This window comes from Chiloscyllium plagiosum, chromosome 17 (genome assembly GCF_004010195.1).
Source record: "Chiloscyllium plagiosum isolate BGI_BamShark_2017 chromosome 17, ASM401019v2, whole genome shotgun sequence".
NCBI lineage: Eukaryota > Metazoa > Chordata > Chondrichthyes > Orectolobiformes > Hemiscylliidae > Chiloscyllium > Chiloscyllium plagiosum.
The window spans coordinates 53,417,700-53,445,446 of NC_057726.1; the positions used below are offsets into that span (position 1 = coordinate 53,417,700).

A 27,747-nucleotide genomic window follows, 5' to 3' on the forward strand; every position below is an offset into this window, starting at 1 on the left:
GATGGAAGTCAGTCCCCACAGGTAGCGGAATTGGTAGCACTCACCAAAGCACTGCAACTAGCAAAATGGGAAAAAAAAGGGTGAATATATATACAGTCAATATGCCTTTGGTGTATTCCAAGACTACATGGTGGCATGGGGTAGAAGAGGGTTCACCACCATGTGGGAACCCCTATCAGACACCAATTAAGAATTCAGGCACTATTGCATGCCAGTGAATAGCCAAAAGAGGCTGCAGTAATAAAAATAAAAGCCCATCAAAAGAAGCCAGCAAAATAGCCTAAATTGGTTAAAATTCAAAGGAAACCAGGTAGCAGACCGAGCAGTTCAGAAAGCCCTAGAGCAAGAAGCCATTAACGAGACGGCAATAGCCACTATTGAATTAGCGAAAGACACTATCCAAATTCAGCAGCTAGAGGACACCCCGCAGGAAGAGAGAGAACAATGAAAACTGCAGGGGGCGTTCAAAGGGGAGGATGGTGTCTGGAGGCAAGCAGACAAGGTGCTAGCACCAGCGTGTATACAGAACACATTGCTCGAAATGCATCATGGGCTCTCCCATACAGGTAGAGGCTATGAGGAGAGGGGTGGTGGAAAGGAATTAGGAGAGGAGAGATGTGGCCAAGTACTGCCGCTGATGCATGGTTTGTGCACAACATAACCCAGGGAGACCCATAAACATTAGGATGGGACATCAGCCCAGACCTAGGGGACCCTGGGAACACCTTCAGATAGATTTTACAGGGCCACTACCATCCTCCAGTGGGAAATCTACTTCCTGGTCATCATAGACCAATTCATCCGGTGGGTAGAAGCATTCCCCACCAAAAGCTGCACAGCGACTACTATAGCCAGAATATTAGCAGAGGAAGTAATCCCTTGGTGGGATATACCAGTCCAGATCAACTCAGACCAAGAGACACATGTCGCAGGCAAGGTCATGAACACTTGTCTGCCAATTACTTGGCATTAGACAAATTTCACATCCGCTATCACCCCCAGGGATGTTAGAGAGAACAAATAGAATGTTCAAAAATACTTTAGCTAAGGCTATGCAAACCTCAGGCAGAACATGGGCTGAAGCACTGCCAGTCATACTAATGAGATTAAGAGCGACCACAAATCAGGCAACTGGGCTAACACCATTTAAATTAATGACCGAACAAGCAATGCTATTGCCAGAGACAATAATCACAGGTGTAGGTCCACTACAAGACAGAATTAGGCGCTGTGATAGAATTAAGCGTCCAACTGAAAGGGATGCAGAAATCTGCAATTGATAAAGACGACAAAAAGGACAAGGCAGGGGAACTCGAAATCTTCCCAGAGGTCCCGGCAGCAGGAAGCCGCGTCAGAGTGCGAGCATTGCCCGACAAACCAGGCTTTGCCCCAAAATGGAATGGGCCATACTACGTGGTAATAAGTGGGGTCACCTGGGCCTGCCTGGGCATTAAAGGAAAAGGCACATGGAAGCATTGGACCCAACTAAAACCGTTTAAAGACTCCTGTGACCAAACTAATGTCATTGACCATTCCCCAGGTGCAAATAGGTACGGTGGACAAGACGGTCATCCTGGGGGAGTACTGAAAACCCAATTGAACAAACCACACAGAAGCAGGACTTGACTGATATACATTTTGCAGTCAAAATAAAGTTACGTCTGTATGTATTTCACTGTTTTTAAAGTGTTGCAACTGTCGTGAGCATGTCAGGATTTGAAGTTAATCTCTTCTATAAAACCCACTGAGCTTGCATGAGAACTGAACTGTCTGCTACCCACTGGCACCATCAGTGGAATCCCCATCTGTGGCCACCCCAGTGTGGACTCCTCCCCACCGGTGGGCACCTCAGGAGTGCCATGTAAAACAGCAGAGGGGGAAATACAAATGGGGACGAGATGTGTGCAGCTGGACAGGACCACCGGCCCATGGGGCCGGGCTCCCCAGCCTAGGGAAGGGAAGACCCAGTTAAAAGCTGGTATTACCAACCGTTTCACAGGACAGGGAAGGGGATGCGTTTATGCCCTGGTTCCCAAATATGACCCATGCATCCAGACTCCGTGCACTTATCAGCACTGTACGGTCACCATGGGACAGTTCCCCTGCACCTGCAGCGAGCAGGCATGCTTGAATATGACCGCAGGCAGACAATTCATACCTGGTCAATGCAATGACACCCATGTCAGGTCTGCCACATGGACGTACCCGTTCGATACTTACCAGCTTGTGCGGGGACTCAGGGGATCAGGGACAACGTGAGTGGACAGACAGACGGAAGGACAGTACAATGTATGTTACTGAACGGCGAAGGGATTTGTTTTCCTATTTAAGGGGATTTACACGACAGATACCCCAGACCTCCCAAACCTGGTTGCAGTAGGGACAATTGCACCCCTTACTGTACCATCCCTATTGCAGAAGGATAGTGACCCATTCCATCAGTCAGGAGTTCGGTGCTGACTGGCAGGTCCCCATCTCTTTGGGGTCATCTTTGAGATATGGATTTTTGGGATCTCTATCTTTGCCGGGGGGGGCACTGCAGGGGTCATCAGCGCTAAAAAACTAAATTACCTTGTATGTGGCCTGACTATCTTCGGCAATAGTTCCTCAAAAGCTCTGGAAACAATTAATACAGAACTGGCTGAACTCAGACTCTACAGATGCGTTACGTGGTGGATTATCAAATAGCACAGCAAGGGTGAGTTTGTACCATTATTGGTGACAATTGTATCACCCATGTTATTGATGCCTCTTATAACATTACAGAAACCATCAAGAATATCCGAGACCAACTATGTAATTTGACAGGGAGCCACCTTCACAGACAACTGGCTAAACTGGTTGATAAGTAAATCCTGGAGACCCTACTTGGCACACAGGATAGTTCTCCTCATTAATGCAGTGTGGCCATGGGTGTTTAAGACTTTGTTGTAGAGCGCTACTGACGAGAACTGTACCAGCAGCGAGTGTCAACATGGAGAGCCCCCAATGAAACCTGCACTGCATGATACCCCTAGAGAGGACCTACCTCTCATGTAAATTGGGTGGTCTGCAGGAAATGTCCCCTTGACCATAAAGAGGTGATTGAAGTAAGAGATGGCACAGGGCAAGGTGACACGAGGAACATGGATACACAAGATGGCCGTTGAGCCATCAGTTGGCCACTTGACACAAAAGATGACTGTCAGACCACAATATGGAGACAGACAGCAGAGCAAATACAGATACTGCCTGGGGTCACCAGAATGCCAGCACAATGCACTAACAACCTAGTCAAGTAGTTGAAGGCGGGTGGGGGAGGTAATACACGTAAGTAACGTACACTACCCAAAGTGTCTGGGTCCAGCCAACATCTTTGATGGAAATGCTAACAGCTTGACATGGACTCAATACAAAGTGCTCATAGCCAGGGCTGCAGCAATCGCCCTTCTAGGGAAGAGCGATTAGTCCCCATCACTACAGTAATGGACTTCTGCACAGATGTTGTCAATTTCAATGTCTGCATTGAAACTAACAATAACCACGCTGAAATTAACAAAGGCTGCACTGGAACTGAATGACTGTATCGAAGCTATCAACGATTCTACAATGATTGCCATAAACAAACCATGTTACAAAGACAATAATCTCATCACTGACCTACTGTACAAGATGTATAAAAGTGTCTTGACATATGCTCTGGAGAGGAAGAGAAGAATCACAGCTGACCACTGTGCTGTTGGTGTCTCTCTCTCTCTCCATGGAGCTCCGGTATTTCCTTGTATAATAAACTGTCATTGAACCCTGACTGACTCCGAGGCAGGTGATTTTCCCCTATAACGGGCCAATGGAGGGAATGGGTTGAATAAAGAAAGGGGGCGAGTTCCTTCCTGCTCACCTAGGATGATAGGAATTGGTGTAGCTCAGTTGGCTGGGTTGTTGGTTTACAGAGCCAACAGCGTGGCTTCAATTCCCATCACTGGTTTGAGGTTACAACGAAGGACTTTCCTTCTCAACCTCTTCCCTCACCTGAGGTCTGGTGTCCCTCAAGTTAGATCACTACCAGTCACTTCTCTCTAATGAGAGCAGCCCCTATGATCTGGCAAGACACCACAATAACTCCCGGGATCATAAACTGGAAATTCTCAGCCAGGGACCAGTCATAACAATTGTTAATACTTCTTTAAATAATAAAATTCAGCACTTTTCTGATGACTGATGACATGTTGAGTTCCCGGTTTTGTTTTTCCCACCTTTCTTAATTTGTAGAATTACATTTGCCAACATGTTATAATCCAAGTTTAAGTGGAGCTTAACCCAATAGAACATCTCGCTCTTTCCTGAGTATTAGTACAGGTACCCCATGAATTGAAACTCCTTCTGACAAGAGTTTTTGAGTAATATACCTAATTGTCTCATTGGTTCTACCCAATGCCTTTGGTATAGGTTCAGGTAACATCCAGAGATAATGACTATTGAGAATCTGCATTTTAAATTTGGACCCCAACCTCTTAAACTTTGTCAGCAAAGATATCATTTCTAATTCTATTACACGGTTGGCTCCCACGCAGATAAGGAGGGGTCATTAACCCAGCACTTGGTATACAACACTACTTTTGGAATCCCAGTCACAGGGAACAGTATCCATCCTCCCAATTATACTGTCTCCTAGTACTACCATATTCATATTTGCACCTCACATTGAATGCCATCCTGCACCATTCTCATTTTGCTTATTCACCTTGTAGTCCTTGCTCTCTTCAGCCGAGGTAGAAAGTAAATTCTATCTGCTGGTCCAGCATGTTGCACCCTGATACCTGCCTGACATTGTCAAACCCTCCCATTCCTGACTGCTCAGCAGTTATAAAGTTCTATTAACCTAGATGATAGGATTGATCCCCAGAACAAAAGGGTCGAGGTAATGCTTTCCCTCCTTGATGCCCCACAATGTCTAAGTCAGACATCAGCTCAGTAGCTCTGACCATCTCAGACTCTTATCACAGAAATGGCTGTGCTAAATTGTAATACATTCCACAGATTCCCAAATGTTGTAGTCACCGCACAATATCAGCTCTACCATGTCTAAGTTTATTTAATAAGAGAATTAGTTGCTAATTTAATGAGGTAAAGTAATAGCGTGGGGCAATTTGTTCAGGAAGTTGGAGGATCACAGGAGAGTGTTAAATTGGTATTTCACACCTGTCTTTACTCAGGAGGAGGAGGGTGCAAGTACAGAATGACTGAAGTTCTTGAGCAGATTAATATAAGAAGTGGAAAGGTTTTGTTTTAAAAGTGGACACATTCCTAGGTCTGGATAAATTGTATCCCAAGCTGTTGTTGGAGATGAGGGATGAAATTAAAAAGACCCTGACCCAAAGATTTGAATCATCTTTGGCCACAGAGGACTGGAGGGCAGCTAATGTTGTGCCACTCTACTGGAAAGATAGCAGGGAATTATAGACCAGGTGAGTCTGACATCAGTGGTCGAGAAACTATTGGAGAAAATAGTGAAGGAGAAAATTAAACTCTATTTAGAGAGCCAAGGTTTGATCAGGGATAATCAGCATGGTTTTGTCAGAGACACGTCACGTCTAACAAATCTGGTAGAATTTTTCAAGGAGGTGACCAAGTGTTTGGATGAGGGTAGGGTAGTTGATGTAGTTTATATGGATTTCAGCAAAATGACAAGGATTGGCCAGGTGGTTGTCAGTGTGAAGGAAGATGTCAAGTTACAGGAGGATATAATTGGATAGTGGATCAGTGTCAGATGGAATTTAATCCTGACAAATGTGAGGTGATGCAGTTTGGAAGAAGGAAAATGACAAGGGACTACTCAATGAATGGCAAGACACCAAGGAGCACAGGGGAACACCGGAATCTTGGAATGTTTGTCGACAGATCCTGAAAGTGGCAGGACAAATTTATTGGGTGGTTAAGACGATAACTTGCCTTCATTTGCCATGGCATGGATTACAAGAGCAGGGAGGGTATGTTGCAGCTGGACAAAAGGCCACAACTGGAGTACTGTGGAACAATTTTCCAATTAGATTTGGCCCACCTTTGTCTTGTACGGAAGGTGAGCAAGGCAGAATGGGTTTCCATCAGGATGTTTACGTTGGTAAACACTTTGTCACTGAGCTGAAGATATATGACAACAGCAAAGTAAAGAACATACCAGAGATGATAATGCCAGAATACAACCCCATTTGACCCCACTGAAAATCTCAAAGAGTGCTTTGTCACAGTTGACCTTACCCAGTGTGTTTCAATGAAAAGTGGCAATCACATTGAGCAGCTTGGCAGGCAGTTACGTTTCTCCAGCAGCTAAAATAGCACACATGGTCAAATGCTTCTGTGGGATTGATGAAGGCAGTATATAGTGGTCTCCTTGTTCATGATATTTCTCCTCAGCTTCTAGATGGAGGGGACCATGGCAATTGTCAACCTTCTGGGTTTCATCTGCTGGCAAAATCACACTGGGTTTCAGGACAGATGCCAGGATCTGCAGCCTGATGAGGGCAACATAAGCAAGTACTTTCCCCTCCAATGCTCAGCAGTGAAATGCCTCGAGAGTTGTGACAGATCCTTGTTTGTATACAGGTTTACATACCTGTATCCATTGTTTGTATACAGTGGCCAACCATGGCCACTGCCTCATCCCTCCAGCAGAGACAGGTTCTGCAGCAGTTCTAGTTAGCTACACCTCTGTTTGAGTGACATACCTTCAGCACCTTGAACTTTGTCTTGGCAAACAAGTCAATAGCTTTGCTAAACTCCTCCACCATGGGTTTGATATCTAGCACTGCAATGATGGGCAGACCGGCTTTCTTTAGTAGACCTGTTGCTTCTTTGATCCAAATATACATGTGCCTAGCCACTCTGTCATAGGATATCTAGATATTCTAGCCAAACTGTAATCAGTAGTCATTGGTGCAACACTAAGCAATCTGTTGGACTTTATTTTGTGCATTCAGTGTCTTCTTGCTCAGATCTTTCTTATAATTAATGAAAGCAGATCACTTCACTTTAATGACTTAGCAACGTTAGCTCCAAATCAGCTAACGTTTCACTCTTTTGCTTCCTATGTATTGATATTATGGAATTGTTCCATTTCACTTCTGCACTTTCACATGGGAACCCCATCAAAGGTTTTTCATTCAAAGCAAAAAGGCCACCGTCATATCAATGTCCGTTGTATTGTCTATCTTAATAAGAATCAACAATTCTTTGACTTGATTGAATAGGTATTTGCCAATGCCAACAAGCTGCTTAATACATGCTGTGCACATACCAGACTATTGTGTATATTCTCTGAATTTGCAGAATATACAATATCAACACAGGATTTGAACCAGCCAGAAGGAATTCAGTAAGTAGTCCAGAGCAGACTAAATATTTCATTTGTCATATTTTGTCATAAATTTTCTTTTGAAATTATAATATTCTGTTACATTCCTAAACACTACATTCTTATTTTTGTAATGCCGTGCAAGATTAAAGGGAAAAATAATTAATAAAAATGTTTGAAATGTTAATCTCATTCATTTTCACACCTAGAATTAATTTAGATCTGTATTGTTTATTCATTCTAGCTTTCACATTAAAAAGAAATTAAAAATTGGGGAGGTGGGAGTGAGTGACTGGGGATTGAGGATTGGAAGGTGCCTGGGGAAGAGGATGAGATCAGGTATTGGTGGAGGATGGGAGGGGCAGTCAGTGGGAATAACTGAGTTGTGGTGGGGGTGGGGTTCAGTGGGTTGATTGAGGCTCAGTTTTATTGTTATTCAGGAGTTAGGGTGGACTGTAATTTCTTGAACATTTCCTGACTACCTACTAAGGAAAGAGATAAAAAAACTGCAGAAGCTGGAATCCAAAGCAAACAGCCAGGAGGCCTGAGGAACACAGCAAGCCAAGCAGCCAAGCCAAGGTGGTGCAGAAGTTGACATTACAGGTGTAACCCTTCTTCAGGACTGGGAGTGGGTGGGGGGAGCTGCAGATAAAGGGGGTGGCAGGGGGCAGGGTGGTGAAATGGGGAGAGGTGAAGACAGGTAGAGGGTAAGACCTGGTTGGTCACTGGGGAGGAATGAATGGCATGGTTAGAGAATCCAAAGTAGACAGGCAGGAAGTCAGAATCCTCTGAAGATTCTGATGATTTCTGAGTTGCTGGAGGGTTCCAGGTGCATGATAATTGCCAACTTGAGGTTTAAGAAGCCTGGGCAATTACTGTATACTCTGTGCATCGGGATTTCCAAGTGACCCCAGCGTCCATTTCTCAGGATACATCTGGTCTCTGACTTTCTGAAGATCAGAAGATCTTGGCCATTATTGCTCAGCACGTAGTAGCTTATTTTATTTTTGTTTTGTAAGCTGTCCTTGGGGGAGTTTTTGCTACTTTCTTTCTTTGTAATTCATAACTTTAGGAAATTCTCCAAGAGTCTGTTACAGAAATTACATCTTTAAGTGCAATTTATAGGTTTCTTACTAAAACTCTCACTTGCCTTCAGAGGAAAAAAAAAGTAAACAAAAACATTCCATAAAACTGGGTTGTATTTGATTTCCCTTTAGATATACAGACCAGTATAAGACATTTCAAAGTTATCTATTTCTGCCATCTAGCTGCTTTATGCATTATTATTTTGTTTTCCAATATCTCATCCATATTTCTTACTCAATAACACAATTGTTACTTTGCTCATCAATGTGATGAGCAGAAGCTTTTTCGCCTTTAGATTTTAATAGAACTTGCAGATGACCTGTTCGTTAGATGATACTTGCCACAACACGAATGTCTACTGGAATTGGAAATTGTGTCTTCAGCTGCAGATCTAGCACTCAAGCAAATACACAGTCACCACTGTGAATGATGTTTTCACAATTTATGTTGTAACATAACCTGGAGGGAACTGCCAGTTCATTCCAGAAGGATATCATATTTGGCAGCTACATGTTTCTTTATGTCCTCAGCTGGGAGATTAATCCAGGCACAAGTTCTAAGGTATTCATCTCAGTTGGAGCTCTCATGCTGTTTTTTCTTGGAATGTGTTGGAAGCTGTGAGCACATGACTTCAATGTTGACAAAAGGTATGTGCACAATTCCATAGCATCATTTCTGATGATGCAAACTTTCACAACAGCATTTCTGAAAAATCTTTCTTTACCCCAAACCAAGGATTCCCTAGTTGTTCTTGACCAGGCCTTCAAATGTGTTTGACCCATTTCCAACACTTGTGCTCTCACTGCTTGTCCTCCTCCCAGAATGGTGATAAGGTTCACTTTGTCCTCTTTCCACCCCACCATCATCTACAGTCAAGGGACCATCCATTGCCATTTCTGACCTTGTCAGACGATGTCATACCAAAAATCTTCCCCGACCCTATCAGCATTCCAAAGGGATTGTTTCTCTCAGCAACACTCTGGCTTACACCTCAATCACCCTAACACCTTGCCCCTGTGTAATGGCCAATACCCATGCAGTTGCAGGAGGAGTAATGCCTGTCTTTTTAACTCCTCGTTCCTTGGCCCAAGATATAGGTGTAGCAGTGATTTACTTTTATGTTTTTCAAATTAATTTATGGTATTTTCTGTTCAGAACACAGCTTACTGTCCAGTAGGGAGACTAAATGAGGTTAGATTAAAGTGGTGGGCTTTTGCCCAAAATGTCGATTTTTCTGCTCCTCGGATGCTGCCTGATCTGCTGTGCTTTTCCAGCACCACTAATCTAAACTCTGGTTTCCAGCATCTGCAGTCTTCACTTTTGTCTAGACTAAATGAGGTTAGCTGACTGCTTTGTGGAATCTCTGCACCCAGTCTGCAAGGTAGGAGCATGAGCTTATGGTTGCATGTCATTTTAATTCATGCCGAGACCTCGGTCCTTGGCATGCTGTGGTGTTCTAGTGAAGCTTGGCACACACAAGGACATCAAGTCATCTTTCAGTTAGGCACTTTATGGCCTTCTGGACTCAAGGTGGTGTTCAAAAACTTCAGCTCATGAACTCTGCCTCCCATTTTCATTTTGCTTTTTCACCATGTGCCAGTCAGAATCATGATTTTACATTTTTGGTTTCAGACAGGGCTTTTCATTATTCTCCCACTTACACTCTTTACTACAATGATATTAATTTTTTTTTTAAAAAACCTGTTTCTTTACTACATTTCTCTCATTTAATCTCTCTTGCCCTCTTCCCTATATCAGACCTTATCTTTTGCTTTCTGCACTTTCTATATTCAATGGCATTAAAATCTATCATGTTTCTCTTTTAAAGCAATATATTGTGGTTGCTGCAAATTGGAAACAAACCCAGAGAACTTGCAATTCTGTTGAAGAGTCAGACTACACTCGAAATGTCAACTCCATTTCTTTCTCCACAGATTCTGCTAAACCTGCTGGGTTTCACCAGCATTCTGTGTTTGTTTCACATTTCTATCTTTCCTCAGCTCTGGAGATGAACTACAATCAATCCAAAATGTTAACTTTCTTTCCTTTTCTACAAATGCTACCAGAACTGAGTTTCTCCAGCACTTTTTGTCCATCTTTCACATCTGCATTATTTGCTTACATTTTTAGAGCAGCCAGCTCTGAAGTGAACATACCTGAGGGACTAGAAATGTTAATAATCCTTCCTTTTGCTCGACGAATAAAGGGTAAAAATGCCTTAGTAACTTGGACTGTTCCAAGGAAATTGACTTCCATACATCGTTTGTAAGCATCTGTTGGGATGATTTCTGCATCACCAATATGGATTATGACACCAGCATTATTAACTAATGCAAAGAGTCCTAGAAGTAGAAGAGAAAAATAATTTGCTTTTGAAATAACTTTTGTTTCATATATTGTTGTTACATCTTGGGAGGAAAAAACATGGTTTTATAAGATAACATTCAACCATATTATTTAATATAATCTTCAAATTTTGCTAGAACCTTGAACATTTTTTAAAAAGGTGGTGTCTTATTCCAAGTCTTCAGCACACTATATGCTACATAGATCAAATTCATCCCATGTATTTAGTAGAATGAGGCTCAGGACAATGCTTCACAGTGTCAGTGATAGTTTAACCATGAACTTTGCCTACACTATACGCTTGTCATCCCTGTATCATAAAAAATAGAGTTAGCTATCTGGAGAGCACCAGGGATTCACTAATCAGCATTATATTGATGCACAGGACATAGTTATTTGAAAAAGAACATGTGTACACATTATGTCTATTTCAACTCAATAAAATGGGAGCTGGGTCATTCATTGGTTCATTTCTCAGGGTAATACCATGGTCAGTCACAGTCAACCTGTCTAGATTAAACAGAGCCTAGAAATGAACTGTTGGTCAGTATTAATGTGTATTCTTCATAACATTGTGTCTACCAATTGCCAACCAAGCAGCACTCTCCTTTCATACAGTTTAAATATTGGCTTTTCCCTTGGAAAGATTTGCTGCAGCATTTAAATATGACAAGGTTTTATAATCAGGAAACTCCAAGTTACTTAACCAATATTAGAAAAATCCAGGGCATTGGATCAGATGACCAAAAGCTTGGTTGAAGTGTTAGGTTTTAAAAGGAGGTCATGAAGTTAAAAGGAAGAGGGGTACAGGACCTGGGCAACTGAAGTTGTGGCTATTAATCCGTGAAACAATTGAAATTGTGGATGGTCAAGAGGCAACAAGAGAATTTGATGAGTAGAGATATCGGAGAGTTTTGTAGGGCTGGAGGGGATTACAGAGAGAGGTTCATGTGCAGTCATGCAGTGATTTGGAAGCAAGGATGAAAAGTTAAAATCAAGACATTGTTTAATTGAGAATCAATATGGATTAGTGACAACAGAGGCGATAAAGTGAATGGGCACAATGTGACTTAAGCCACAGGGATCAGGGTTTTGGATAAATTCAAGTCTACAAAGGATAGACATTGAAGACCAACCAGGTCTGCACTGGAATCATCTAGAAGTTAAAAAAAAAGGCATGAATGAGGTCTCCAGTAGTGATGCACTAAGACAGGGGTTAGATTATGTGGGTGTGTATGTGCTGCCCATGACTGAACAGCACAAAATAGCAGATGGCTGCACATGGCTAAAGCAGCAGAACATAGATACCAGTAATTGGAGAGCACTTGGGAAAATATTTGTTTGATGTAGCCTACAGAAGTTAGAACAATTGTAACTCTGAACACCTAAGGTAACAGAACTGAGATAGAATATGCAGCTCCAGTTGTTTATACACAAGATACAGAGAAGAACATTTCACACATTGAATAAATAATTCAAGAGATTCATTAATTAAATCAGTTGCAATACTAACAGGTTTTAGTTAAGATCCTTCAAGTCATCATAGATAAACATTCTGAAATTGTTGTAGATTGACCAATGTACAAAAAAAAAATTATAAGTATTAGAGGAACAGATTCAAATAAAATTATGAGAGTAAACTAGTCTCAGACAGTGAAAAACAGCCTCCATATTATTACATGGACAATTGAATGACAGGTACAGAAACTAGCAGTTTTTGGAATGTGGGGCGAATGAGCACATTGTAAGACATCCAAGGATAAAAGGTAAGCATGCCTAATAAAAAGTGATGAGAAAGAAACTGCTCATAACTCAGCTAAAGAATTCTAACATCAGGTGTAACCATATAACTTTGTTCGAACAGATACTATCATGTTACGAAGTTGAAGACATTTCCCATACCTTTAAGAGAGACTGAATGCTGTTTTGCACTGGGAGCTTACAAACACCTGTCATATGACCAACTAGCAGTCCCAGAGTGTACTGGAAAATTGAAAATATATAATGTTTGGCTATTAAATGAATACCTGAGTTTTGGTTACTATTTTGAGAACAATTTGAATTTAAGCAGTTGAAATGATGCCCCTGGATACTGAAACCCAATTGAATGAATTTATTGTTTTGCCAACATCAAACCAATGAGACGATCTGATGTTGTGGGTATAAAAGAAAAGTAGGCAGATTGAAAGTCACACAGAGCGAGAGCGTGAGAGAGCAACCCAAAAGAGTGAAACACACTATCAAAAAAGGTACCTTTTCATATGAAACATCTTCACTGTAAAAGAAAGAATACAACCATGGAAAATCTTCACCCGAACAACGACAGACACTGGAGACTACATGGCTTTGAAATTAAGTTGATATAATTTTAATATTTATTGGTACAGTATATTGTTATAGAGTTGGAGGCAGATAATAAGCAGTTAAGAGAAAGGGGGGGCTTAGAGTTGAATACTTGTCATTTAATGTTCACATTTAAAGAATAAACTTATACTATTATTGTTAAATAGTGGAATTTGGGAGATCTCGGTCACTCATTGTAACAGATTACAAGACAAGGTGAGCTTTTCTGTGTGTTTAGTTTAATTAACAGAGGGGTTCACCACTGTGTCATAACAATAACAATAACAATGAGTAAACAAATCAATATTCTTTTGCATTTCCTGTAATGAGGCTAACAAGGAATTTTTTTAAAAAAGTCCTCAAGTGATAGGCAAGTATCCAATTATTGTATATACCCATTGTTAAAAAAAATAAATTTTTAGACTTTTAAAGTTCAATTTATTGGGTTGACTATTACACAAATACTAATTTCGAGGGGCTGAAATTCATGAGACAGTCCAAAGTACCATGTTATTAGCAGAAGCTCGGTTAATCTCTAAATGAGATTTGATTCTCTGGCATGTCAAGAGTAATAGGCGTTTCAACCATATTTCCAATGCAGAGCAACCCAAAAAAGAGTGAAACACTATCCAAAAAAGGTACCTTTTCATATGAAACATCTTCACTGTAAAAGAAAGAATACAACCATGGAAAATCTTCACCTGAACAACGACAGACACTGGAGACTACATGGCTTTGAAATTAAGTTGATATAATTTTAATGTTTATTGGTACAGTATATTGTTATAGAGTTGGAGGCAGATAATAAGCAGTTAAGAGAAAGGGGGGCTTAGAGTTGAATACTTGTCATTTAATGTTCACATTTAGAGTTAGAGTTAAAGAATAAACTTATACTATTTTTGTTAAATAGTGGAATTTGGGAGATCTCGGTCACTCATTGTAACAGATTACAAGACAAGGTGAGCTTTTGTGTGTGTTTAGTTTAATTAACAGAGGGGTTCACCACTGTGTCATAACAATAAAAAGAGTAAACAAATCAATATTCTTTTGCATTTCCTGTAATGAGGCTAACAAGGAATTTAAAAAAAAGTCCTTAAGTGATAGGCAAGTATCCAATTATTGTATATACCCATTATTAAAAAAAATAAATTTTTAGACTTTTAAAGTTCAATTTATGGGGTCGACTATTACACAAATACTAATTTCGAGGGGCTGAAATTCATGAGACAGTCCAAAGTACCATGTTATTAGCAGAAGCTCGGTTAATCTCTAAATGAGATTTGATTCTCTGGCATGTCAAGAGTAATAGGCGTTTCAACCATATTTCCAATGCATGATAATTTGCAGTCTTTCTTCAGTCAATTTCTGATTACTAAATGGTTAAACTGTAATATCATATCTTCTTGTTCAGCAGGCAGCTTTTGTACAATCTCAGTTCTCTGCTGATGTACTAAGTCATGCCTTCTCATGAACCTTGTGCCTCATCCAGCATTTGCCTTAAAGTCTGAAATTCTATTCTTGTTTGAATCATTTTGCACATCGATTCGGATAGCCTCACAACTAACACATTTTCTATTGTGACAATTTTCAAGTATCCACTCAGCATTATTTTTTCTCTGAGTGTGACCACTTGCTAGGTTTACCTCTGTTGGCACACTTTCTTTTTAGCATTGTCTGAAATTGGTTAGATACCTTTTTGCAGTCACTCAAGTTTCTCTGAAACACAAAATTCTCTTGCTGCTTCAAAGTTATTTGTCCTTTCTGCAAATTCAATAATTTGCAGTTTAAACATGACTTTTTTAAAATTCTCTTTTCCAGAGGGTATTTCTACACAAAATGAAGAAGAAATTTCAAAACCTCAGCTATGTATATGACTGTATTTGAGTGCTACAGGGGAATTGAACCACCTGAACTGCACACAAAGGGAGGTTGTCACCCGACTCTGACCTGATGCACTTAAATTTTTACGCCAAATTAGTGTGAACTGTACATCAAAACACAACAGCACAAAAAAAAGAGTTTGTTTCCTCATTGCAACATTTATATATAGGATAATATCTTAACTGACAAATGTTGATCTGTTATCTGTGAAGAAATACGGTCAACTTTTACATGAGATATGGAAAATTCTAGCATTTTTGGCCAAAAATAGGGTTGACATTTAAATGAGATTGAATTAGAGTGGTGCTGGAAAAGCACAAGCAGGTCAGGCAGCATCCAAGGAGCAGAAAGGAGAGAGAAAAAAAAAAATTAAAAAAAAAACAAACGTTTCAGGCAAAAGCCCTTCATCAGGAATAGCTTTTGCCTGAAACATCAATTTTTTGCTCCTTGGATGCTGCCTGACCTGCTGTGCTTTTTCAGCACCACTCTAATTCAGACTCTGGTTTCCAGCATCTGCAGTCCTTGTTTTTACCCTTTTAAATGAGATTGACTTTTACTTGAGTATATATGATAATTGGCAGTTAACAATGCAGCTGGGAAATGTCTGGAAAGGAACGTACTTGAATACTGTGTCCATTGGGAAAAGTCCCACAAAGGGGAGATTAGAGAGTTTGGGAAACATCATGAGACCATGGAGGACCAGGGGTTTACCACAAACCTGTCCATTTCTAGCCATGCAGTCATAAGATTAGCTTAATTGGAAATATATGTAATAAATTAATATGATTGGTTTGTAAATGTTAAAGGCAGGATGAAACAAAAAAGGTATAAATTGTATGTTTTCCTTTGTTTGATGAAGAGATTTTCAGAGTTTCTTCCCACTGGCGTAATTTCAATCAACTTTTTGATACTGGAAATGAACTCCTGAGTATCAAGTGAATCATTTGGCCATTCCACCCCAACAGGGTGTAAGTAGGCAGTATTATTGATGACATGAATAATTAGTTGAAATCTCATCTTGGGGCCCAATGTTACCAATGTTGTGAACAGATTGTGTTAATATGAGACTGCTGACAGGAAGAGGAATTGAGTTGTTAGCTAGGGAATGGAGACTGAAAACAATGCATTTTGAACAATGGTGTTTTGATTTCTGTAATGTTCTTGAGGGTCTTCAAGTTTAAAGAGGCAGGGGGAGGGACCAAAATCACGAGGTCTCAGATTCCAAATTATTGGGACCTGCTGTACTTACTTTTCTAGGCTCTTTATAGAGGAGATAACAATGTTAAATATTATATTCTTTTGTGGAATGGGACCCTGCCCTTTAATGCAAGCAAGACTAGAAAGAATTATTTGTTGTTAAACACAAGCCAGGCGTGACTTGTGAACTCTGTCATTAAAGATACTGTTGAAATGGTATTATGGTTGAGGTTAAACCACAGTGGCTTTTTTATACATTTGCTGAGAAAGTGCAATAAAATTTCAAGAACATTTCTCTATAAACCAAAAACTAAAATCCAAATCTCAGTCAGCTAGAGAGATGATGTCTGGTTTGGATTTATTATTAGTGACCCATTAGCTGGGACAACTAGTCCTGAAAGTTGCTGTCAGAAAAATACTAATTATTCATATATTGTGCAACTACCCTCCTGAGTCCTGTAATAATGTTGGTAACTTGACAATGAGACCCAGTCCTATCAACATTGATCAATACAACTCATGAACTACAATATCAACCTCAGATTAACTGTGATTCTTGCAAGTTGAATTCAGCAGCAGTACTTTTGTCAAAATAATGCAACATATGCCTTCACAGTCTCACCAGAATGCTTGCTGGCATTGTTATATGGCTGAAACTATATATTTCATCAATACTGTAAATCAGCAGATTGTCAAGCAAGTATTCAAGGAGCATCTTAACAATGGTTTATAAGCACAATTCCCAAAATGTAGTTTTTGTCAACATTTTCAGAACAATGCTAAATGCTAATTGTTATTAGCTTAAGGCAGCACATAAATTTGAAATTTATACCCTTATTTTTCAAGAGCATTTAGAAGATGCCAGTTTTCCTCGATTCCCATTAATAAGTAAGGAACATAGGATGGATTCTGACAGGGGCCTGACTGATATGGGCTCTGATGATAAAAATGGCACAATCGCATGAAAATTCCAACTAGGCCTATCTCAGGGGGTGGAACTACTTGCTGCATCTTTTAACTAAGTTCTGGGTGACAAGCTGATATTCTCAGTAAGCAGAAGTGAGTTGCCATAAAGTGGGATAACGTCTTGCTAGCAATTTTATTAACCATAGGTATCACCCCATTAATATGCAGCTTTCTACCTTTTCATCTGCCATTAGCAAACTAGACATTGACTTCCATGTAGAGATTTCTCAATGTGGGTACCTGGCAACACCAGCTCACCACTGTCTGGACAGCCACAACATTGCTCACCATGCAGCAGTATCTCAAGACATGCCCCACTAGACAGGGGTTCCACGCATCCCTCATCACTGCCATCTGATGACTGCCAACCCCAGAGGATCCTCACGTTACTGTTCCAATCTACTTGCAGGATGCTGACAAAGTTGGAACCTGCATTTCAGGGTGCAACTGCAATTAACACTGCAAGGTTGCTGCAAGAGCATTGTGCACTAGTGACAGGCACTCAGCTCATGGACCAGACCAGGCTGCACCTTAGAGTTGCTTGCATGCTCTTTTAAAGTTCATTTATGTAGCGCCTGCATGCTCAGAGCATTGCTGCCTTGCCTTGCAAGGCCAGTTAGCAAGTTGGGGCTTTAGAGTTTAAAGTACTGTTCTACTGATACACTGTTTTGTGCTGACATACAGATAGGTTGCCTGTCAGTCAGTCAGGACATGTCAGTTGTGGGAGAAGGGGCTGCTTTGCTGTACAGCATGCCAAGATGTCAACCTAACATGTACAGCATGTGCCAGTTGCCTGTGCAGCAAACACACACTGCGAGTACATTCAACCAAATGGCCGTGTCGAAAGGATAGTACTTAGTCTAGTCAAAGAGATAGAGGGTCACTGTTGGTAGGGGATTGTGATACTGCCAGGTCAGCCCTATAGAGGAATGTGAATCATCAGTCAGGGAGCTGCAAAAACAGAGAACAGAAGTCTGACCAGTCATGCTAATGACAGTTCGGTGAAGTCAGTCAGATGTCTGCAGTGAATACAATCCTCGGGGACTGTCCATTGAGCAGTAGGAAGGGTGTAAGTGCAGTTCATTGCTAAAAGGGGGTGTGGCAACCAAGGCTGGAGAGTGAAATCAGTGATGAGGTGAGGATAAGGACAATGACAAGGTTGGGATTAGGGTGAGGAAGTCAAGGGGGTACATGGTACAGCATCGGAGGGCACGGTAGGCTTCAGGAGGGCTGGGGGAAGGTGTTATTGGCAGTGACCACCATCATGACCTCCACTTGGGTGGAGCACAGGACCATAGCAGACATCAATAAAGATGCAATGCCACTGTCCAGGGGGCAAAGAGGAAAGTTGGAAGCAAAATTCAATGTGGTGGATTTCCACATTGGGTGGAGCTAGGGGGAGTGGAAATGGGCTGAGAGAATACGGAGATAAAAAAAACCTGGCAATCAGGCAGAGCCCCATGCTGCTGGTGTTCACCAAAAGCTATATTGTCTGCAATCACTTACCACTTGCTAGACACTAACTGCAACAGGAAAATGGCTGGGACAATGCTCAGGGTGGACAGAGTCAGTGTTAGTTTGATGGACAAAAGCACAGGCTGTATGACTGCTGGATGCTAGGACATCGAAAAGGTCAAACACATGAAGCATGCACTTGCAAAATGGAGCTACATTTAATTTGCAATCATTTCATTGTCCATGTGCAATGCATACAGAGTGAACGCGATTATGATTCAAAGGCAATTTGCACCATGTTGTTGGTTTTATTGAGCAATAGTATCTTATTGATGTAGAAGTTAGTAACAGTGACTTAAAAATAAGGCTAACACTGACAAATGTGAATGACAACTTTTCAAACTTGCAAGGGTGCTGTGGAACCATCTGCCTTATAAGTATTATGATGGACTGCACTGAATGCATTAAGTGTTGAAGTGGATGTGGGTCCAGGATGGGAGGTTCAGAGTACAGCAGCCATCCGTTATTGATATTACGTGTTGGTGACTCAACAAGCATAGCACTTGCAATCTAGTGCCTATACTGAAGCGGAATGTATCATGGAGGTATGGCCCTCATTATTAGAGTGCTGCACGTCTTGCTGTCTGGAGGAGGGTGTGCTTTATCAACAGGATACACCATCTCTTCTCAGAGTTAACAGCCTGTTTTCTTCTTAATGTTAACAACATAGATCATTGCCAATAAGAGAGTGACATACCCAGTTGTTGGTGGCCTGTTAGTCACTGTGGTTGTCATGTTAAGACGACAGGGCAGGGATGCTTGCAGGGGAGCAATGTCCTTCAGGGGAGACCTAGTCGTACTATTGCTAGAATATTAATCCAGAGACCCAGGTAATGTTCTAGGGACCTGGGTACCAATCCTGCAGGTGGTTAAATTTTCAAATCAATGAAAATCTGGAATTAAGAATCTAAGTGATGACCATGAAATCATTGTTGATTAAACCATCTGGTTTATTAATATCCTTTAGGGAAGGAAACTGCCATCTTTCCTGGTCTAGCCTATGTGTGACTCCAGACCCACTGTGCCCTCTGAAATGGTTGAGCAAGCCAGTTACTTCTATCAACTCCTAGAAAGGAAACAAAGAATGAAAACAGATGGACCACCTGGCAGCGATGAGGCACCCAAAACAACAATGATAAAAACAAACCTCTGCAAAGTCCTCCTAACTAACATCTGGGGAACTAGTGCCAATATTGGGAGGGCTGTCACACAGAATAAATCAATCACTCAACAGCTTGACATAGGCATACTCACTGAACAATACCTGACAAACAATATCCCAGACACCATTATCACCATCCCTAGCTATGTCCTAGCCCATCGACAGGACACACCCAACAGAGATGGCAGCACAATGGTATACAGTCAGGAGGGAGTTACCCTAAGAGTCCTCAACATTGGCTCCAGACACCATGAAGTCTCATGGCATTATGTCATACATCAGCAAGGAAACCTCCTGCTAATTATGACTTACTGTTCTCTCAGCTGGTGAATCAGTGTCGAACAACACTTGGAAGTAGTACTGAAGGTGACAAGGACATAGAATGTATTCTGGGTGGGGGATTCAAATGTGTATCACCAACAAGTGACAATACCACCTACAGTAACAGCACAACTATAGTAGCATTATCACCAACAGTAGCAGCACAACAGACCAAGTCCTGATGCTCAGTAGGAGCAGCGTGTAACATCCACAAGATACACTGCAGAAATTCAACAAAGATCTTTAGACAACACCTTCCAAACTCATGACCACTTCCATCTCGAGGGACAAGGGCAACACATACATAGGAACACCATCACCTGCAAGTTCTCCTTCAAGCTACTTACCATTCTAACTTGGAAATATATTGCCATTCCTTCAGTGTCATGGGATCCAAATCCTGACATTCTTCCCGACTGGCATTGTGGATCTACCTACAGCACATCTGCAGTCCACACTTTTGCAAGACCCAAGTAATGTACTGGGAACCTGGCTTCAATTCCTGCCATGGTGGAATTTGAATTCAATAAAAGAATCTGGGATTAAGAGTCTATTGATTTTCATGAATCAATTGTCAGGGGAAAGACCCATCTGGTTCACTAATGTTCTTTAGGGAAGGAAACTGCCACCCTTGTCTGCTCTGGCCTGCATGGGACTCCAGACCCACAAAGTGTTTGACTCTTAACTGCCCACTGGACAATTAGGAATGGGTAATAAATGCTGGATTAGCATGTCAACAAAAGAAACAGGCCTAACAACAAGTCCAGAGGCAGCAGTGTCGGGTGCTACAAGCCAGACAGGAACTGTTCAAGTAAATGACAGTTGGGTCTAGTAGGCAATCAGACTGCAGAACAGTCATCATATCAGCATTGTGGGGGCAATCTAAAGCCACTATTCATTTTGTTTATATTTACTTTTGTTGACTATGAACAAAAGTTCTTTTTGGAAGTGTAATTGCTTGCCGGTATGTGATGACCCCCTATTGGACACTGACAATATGTGGATCTGCAGTGGGCACCGGGCACAGAGTAGTGGTGAGGTAGAGAGGGTGGTTTGATGAATTTTAGCTGACAACACAAACAGTGTGACCTGATGGTTAAACAATGACTAGGGACAGAGAATGGGGTTGAGAGTGTGAGGGACTATCAGTTGTACCAGAGATGTTCCAAGAGCAATATGGATTTCTGGCTGTTGTGTCATTATGTTGACAGTGAAGGACAACGCTGGATTGCCAATATCTGATTCTACAGTGGCTTTTAAAAAAAGATAACGTGGGCACCAGAAAGACTGGTCCTTTGGGGCATCCAGTGAGTGGCAGGTTGTTCTGGGAATGATAAGAAGTTGAATTGGGCTAGAATCGGGTGACAGGGATGCCATAGATTGATAGGGTGGGTAATTAATATGACAAATCTGCTAAGGTATGAGAGATCTGAATTTGCCTTGTGGTGAGCAACCCTCTGTGAAACTAAACAAGATTGACACTTGACCAAAAAAGTAACTTTCAGCTCATACTGTTTTTTAGAAGCTAAGCTCATTGTAAAGTTCTCCAAACAAGAAGTGGGTATCAAACAATCTTTGAAGGAGCTCTCAAAATTATCTTATAGGACAGACCATAAAAAGTGAACATGGTTTATTTTTAGTATTTCTTTCCTTTTAAATTCAAAAGACCTATTTAGAGCCAAGGAAGTTTCTGACTTAACCTTAGTGAATCTGAACAAACTGCAATACAGTTTTATCCAACACATAATATAAAATGAAAAAAAAACTTATTTTCTTACCTCAGATGCACTATGAATACATCTCAAGGCACTTCACAGAAGTGTTATGAAGAAGACTCAAAGAAGATCATAGAGATATTAGACTAAAAGCTAAGCTGAAGTCTTAAGAAGTGTCTTAAATAAGGAAATATGCCAGAGTGGTTTCGGGAGAAAATTCCATCACTTTAGGTCAAGGCAGCTAAAGGCTTGGCCACCAAAAGTGCAGCAATTATAATTAAAAATGCTTAGGGGTTCAAAATTAAAGAAACAACTATCAATGAGCATTGTGGGGCTGAAGAAGATTACAAAAGATAGGAGGAAAACAAAAAGGTGTCCAAGGAAAGGATAGTGAAGAGCACTGTTTCCTATAATAAGAAAAATACTTATGATTTCTTTCAGACCTAGTGGTTAGTTTGGATTCACATGAAAATCATCATTTAGTTTTTCTCACTAGCTGTACAACATCGTACAAGTCTCTGATTTTAAACAATTAGCACATACTGGAGGCTGCATTGTTAAAATTGTTCTGAAAAATCAGTAGATCTGATTGGTAAAGATTCTCATATCATAGCATTCATTCTTGGCATCAGAGAATGATCCATTTTTACAATTCTGATACTTGGCAATTGATGATAACAAATGGCTTCCTTGTGTATTTTAAAATTATTTGCTGTGAAGTCCCTGAACTTATTTTAAAATATCTGGTCACTGACAATAATAACTACATTCTTCACAGCTGCAAATTAATAACAGTCAAATACAACACTCTGAATTTTAGAAACAGCTTAATCATTGTGAATTGAAAATAGTTCAGTAAAGCGAACTAGAATATTGTTTACATACCCCGGTTATTTAGTTGTTTTGCAACTTCTTTTCGAACTTCTTGGATCATTGCATGATTTGTCACATCCATTTCAATTACGGTGAGTCGATCAGAACAGACCGACTTGAGTTCTTGAGCGCCATCGCTCTCCTCTTGAAGCACCAGTGCAAACACATGGAAACCAAGCGAATGGAGTCGCTTGGCCAAACTGTGTCCAAAGCCTGAGTCACAACCTAAATAAAGAGCAAAGACAAGCTTCTAACTGGCTGAAACTGAAGAAAGGCATGCCAAGACATGATGATCTAATTATTTTCTTCAAGTGAACAGAATGGGTGGAATCTTCTCAGGATCTGAACAAAGTGGTAAGGTGAGACAGTTAGGAAAATAGGATAAGAATGGGGAAGTCAGATTCTCAATGTCCGGAACTCCACAAGGGTTTCAATGACTGGATGAGAATATTGCTAGTAGACAGCAATGGACCCATTTGCATACATGGGTATCTTGATACTACTTAATCATGCCTCAGTTACAAAGGTTGCTAGTTTTTCAGTGCTGCGTGGTGCCAAATCCCAACTTGAAATTCAGGGAGGTACCTGGTAGCTCGGTCTCCTCGGAGTTACCAGCTTGACTACATCATGGCACATCTCAGACTCACTTACACAGTTCACCATTTAACTGCTGCACTTTGGAGCCCGATGACACCTTATATTGATGCCAGGCTGCTCTAGGCACAGGGATAGGCATCTATCTTGCATCACAATTAGGTGCATCTTTGTGCTTTTCACTTACTTCCTTCACATTTACGTATTCAGTGCTTAATTGAGTGCTCACAGCATCTCCACCTTGCCTGCTCATTTACAATTACAGCCCCATGGTAGTTCTGTCCAGCCTTGCTTTTTAGTGCAGACAGAAAGCCAAGCCATTTGCCATCCATGATCAAGCAGGTGGACACAGTGCTGAATGGCATCACACCTGAAGCACGTGCAACAGCTTAAGCAGCAGACACTTAATTTATTACAACCAATAGGCCATGATCAAAAGTTTAAGGGCAGTAGTCCTTACATCAGGCATGGGCAGGGTCTAATCTCAATCCAGGGGATTCAACACAGGCTGTCAGCCATTTGATACAATTAGGTGCTAGGAATGTGTATCATTACCGTCTCGGGAGATTTCCCAGTCAGTCTTGCACGTTGGTCTAACCAGTCCGGGGAATAGCACTAACCAGTCAGGGAGATGCAGAATCAAGGATCTGGTTCATCATCCGTCATATCTATCATTCCAAGTCAGTCAGGGATTGGCCATGGTTAGTCCTGAACATTTATTCACTGAAAACAAAAGGGTCTAAGAGGGGCCACTATTGTAGTGGGGAACTCATTGTCATTGATCCTACAATAATTTCAGTCTCCGAATGTATTTGTGTGAAATGGCTTGCGCTGTATATATTTGAATAAAGTCAGGTCCATGTAGTAGCATCCTATGGATGTCCTTAAAGACATGATAAATTGTCGTCTGTGGGTGCAGTGACTGCTGATTGCCCATATTACTAAGAAGCGGTTTGATTTTGATATTTCCCACATAGGCACACTGGAATTGGGACCAACGGGTTCACCCAAAACAAGTATTATTATCACAGTGGCCATTGTACAATGAATAGCCATGGAAATTGCACAGCAACATACAAGACTGCAAGGCCAGGATAAGCAACAAACTCATAGCTGCAGAACAGGCACCAAATGAAGAATTCAAAACAGAAGGTCCCCTCAGGATGCAGATAAAGTGCATGAGGTTTGCAGTCTTTTGTCCATGTAGGAGGTAGGGTGGGAGTCGGTAGGTTTGTAAGAAATGTCAGTGTTGAGTCGGTCATCATTGATGGAGATGGAGAGGTCCAGGAAGGGGAGGGAGGTGTCAGAGATGGTCCAGGTGGAATTTGTTAGTAAAGTTGATGAACTGTTCAACCTCCTTGTGGGAGCATGAGGTGGCACCGATGCAGCCATCAATGTAGTGGAGGAAAAGGTGGGGAGTGAAGCCTGTGTAACTCTGGAAGATGGCGTGTTCTACATAGTGGACAAAGAGACAGGCATATCTGAGACCCATGCAGGTGTCCGTGGCTACCCCTTTCTTCTGCAGGAAGTGGGAAGATTCAAAGGAGAAACTGTTGAGGGTGAAGACCAGTTCAGCTGAACAAGTAAGAGCGTCAGTGGAAGGGTACTGTTGGGGATGACGGGAGAGGAAGAAATGGAGGGTTGGAGGCCCTGATCATGGCAGATGGAGATGTAGAGGGACTGGATGTCCATGGTGAAGTTGGGGGCCAGGAAAACTAAAGTCTTGGAGGAGGTGGAGGGTGTGGGTGGCATCCCGAATGTATGTGGGGAGCTCCTGGACCAGAGAGGACAGGACAGTATCGAGATAGGTGCCTTACAAGGATGTCTGGTGAGGAACAAAGGTTACCATTTCCAACCATGGCTGATGACTCCAGTACCAAAGCTCTGACTACAGCTGAGTGTTGATACAGTGTAACCCCTTCATCCCATCAGGGCCATCATGAAGCAGACAGTAGGCCTTCTCACGAGGAGTTGCCAATGTTTGGACAGCTCTGGGGAGGTGCTTGCTGGAGCCTACAGACTGATTGAGATATATGATCCTGCAACTGAAGCAGGCAAAAAAAATATGAAAATGAGGAGCTGCTAAAGTGGCAGCATTCATCTTCTGAGGAAGAGGACGATGTTGAGCGAGAGGAACAGTACCTTCACAATGATAGAATATAGTAGTGTCAGATGTAACAGGCCAGACAGGACTCATTTGACATTCCCTTCCAATGGGACTGCTGTTTAACTGAAGAATGTTGAAGAACATTGAAATAAGTCAATTGGTATTAGTGTAGTTTAAGCTGGAATGAAAAGTGGAGAATGGGACTAGGCCATTTAGCACTGCCTCCTTGGCAACACTGAAACTAAAAAGCTGGCCTCTGTCTGTTGTGGACCAAATGAAGGACATTGAAAAACTTTAAGCACTTGTTTCCACATTGCCTTCTAATACCATGGTTCTGAAATAACTACGTTTTTGTAGCTATTTAGTTGCGTTAGTTAAGGATGAATTTGGATCATGATCACAAAGCTCTTTGCATGGAGAGCAAACTTTAAAACCAGAAGAAGAAGTGCACGATAGTCAGCTTACTATTCATTTCTGAGTAGAGTTGATTAAAAACAGAGAAACATACTTTGAAGTAAGCACACGTACTGAATCCCAAAACTTTGGTATTAAAGCTTCTACAACACCCCATTGTCACCTGACAAAGGAGCAGTGCTCTCAAGGTTAGTGCTTCCAAATAAACCTGTGGGACTATAACCCTGGTGTTGTGATTTTAAAACTCTAATGAGAGAGCAGCCCTATGGTTGGGCAGGATGGTAGAGACTTTACCAGACTTCATGTTGTTCTCAATGCAGATTACACTTTATCATTTTCATGAAACTTGCAGACGAGCTTTTATGGAACGCATGTCATAAAGTGATGTTAATACTTCAAAAATGTAATTTATTTATTCATAAAAAGTCTTTGTACATACATATAGTCACAAACGCAGTTCGGTTCTGTGCAGTAGCAGATCAAGGAAACAATCAAACATTGGAGTTTGACTTTATCCAAACAAACCAAAACACATAAAATGATGTCAGTACTGAAACAAATTCAACCAGCCAAACCTCTGGCTGCTCGAGCCAAGGGCAACTCATTTCGCCCCAGTCTTGCAAGTTTTGCGAATGCTTTTAAATTTAACATAACTGTGCGCAATTCCGTTAACGCTTACCAGTGATCAGAACAGCCTTCCCTTCCGGAGAAAGTATTCCATCGGAGCACGACCGATAAACCAGATAGCAGGAGAGAGCGAAAAACACGAATCCCATGGCCTGCGGTAAGTAAAGGGAACACAGGGACGCAACCACCAATAACAGCAGCGAAGAGACACTGCTGACGGCGCTCAAGTTTAAACGTACTTCAGATTTCTGAAAGTGGAAAGCAACTGCTACCCCGAGCACCACAGTGAGGAGCCCATACAGGCCCAGTGCGAGGGAGCTGCTTTCCTCCATTTCGCCCGGAAGTTCCTGCGGTCTCCTTGGGGCATTCAGCTTGAAATGAACCTAAATGCAAAGGCAAACATTCTCAACCAACCAATCCCGAGTTTACTCTGACGAGTAACAATCAGCTATCCATGTGACAGTTTTCTGTGAAACAATATTCCTCAATTTGACCTCACAAATAACGTCCTGTCGGGCATCATGAAGCACTCACTTTATGTTGCTAAACATGTACTTGTGCAATTATTTCTGGCAAGGGATAGTTGTACAGGAGAGTGCAATTCTGCAAGACATTTCCTACATTGTTGTAACCTCACAGAATAAAATGTGAATTTGACTTGAGACAACCATTAACTAAGGTGTTCAGTTGTAAAAGACTGAAGACCAGAACAGTAGAACCTAAGAATTAAGCCTACCCTCGAAAATAAGTAAATTTAAAAGAATCTTTTGAAATAGAAGTCTTGATAATTTAGAGAGCAATTGGGAGGGCCAGGCATGAATTAACAGTTATTTGGCAGGATGTCATTTTCATGTTTTGACCCATTTCCCAGCTTCCAGCTGGTTAAATTGACAGTCCGGCGAGTGAGCAGGATGGAAATAGGAAGAGTTGCCAATCTGCCTGAGCCTCCACAGAGTTAAGGTTATCTCCAGGGCAGTGACACTGACAAATACTGGAGAGGAATCACAGGAATGCTAAAACAAAACTAGTGATCAATTTTTTTATTTGAACACTTTTGTTTATGAATTAAAAAATATTGAAGATGGACTGAATGGCTTTTTGACATTCAGGAATATTCTTTTTGCATTCCAAATGGCCATGCAAAAGTGGGAGCAATGCCACATGTTTATCTTCACAATGTCGGGGCAAGACAGGTGATTAAAGGTTGGTATACAGTGAAACCTTGGAGAATGCCTTCAACCATAACTGTAAAAGCATGGTCAATGCATGGGAA

At 41.3% G+C, this 27,747-nt stretch overlaps 1 protein-coding gene across 1 annotated transcript in view; it reads right to left on the reverse strand.

Annotated features, from left to right (window-relative positions):
- The window catches only part of LOC122558478 (estradiol 17-beta-dehydrogenase 2-like), a 70,506-nt gene extending 43,512 nt beyond the window's left edge, over window positions 1-26,994 (reverse strand). Inside the window, exons 1-3 of the mRNA XM_043707106.1 lie at window positions 26,527-26,994; window positions 22,745-22,957; window positions 10,570-10,755 (exon numbers count right to left, since the gene is read on the reverse strand). Coding sequence (XP_043563041.1) covers window positions 10,570-10,755; window positions 22,745-22,957; window positions 26,527-26,806 — 679 coding nt within the window. The 5' untranslated portion in view covers window positions 26,807-26,994. The remainder of the gene's footprint in view (window positions 1-10,569; window positions 10,756-22,744; window positions 22,958-26,526) is intronic.
- Window positions 26,995-27,747: the final 753 nt, after the last annotated feature.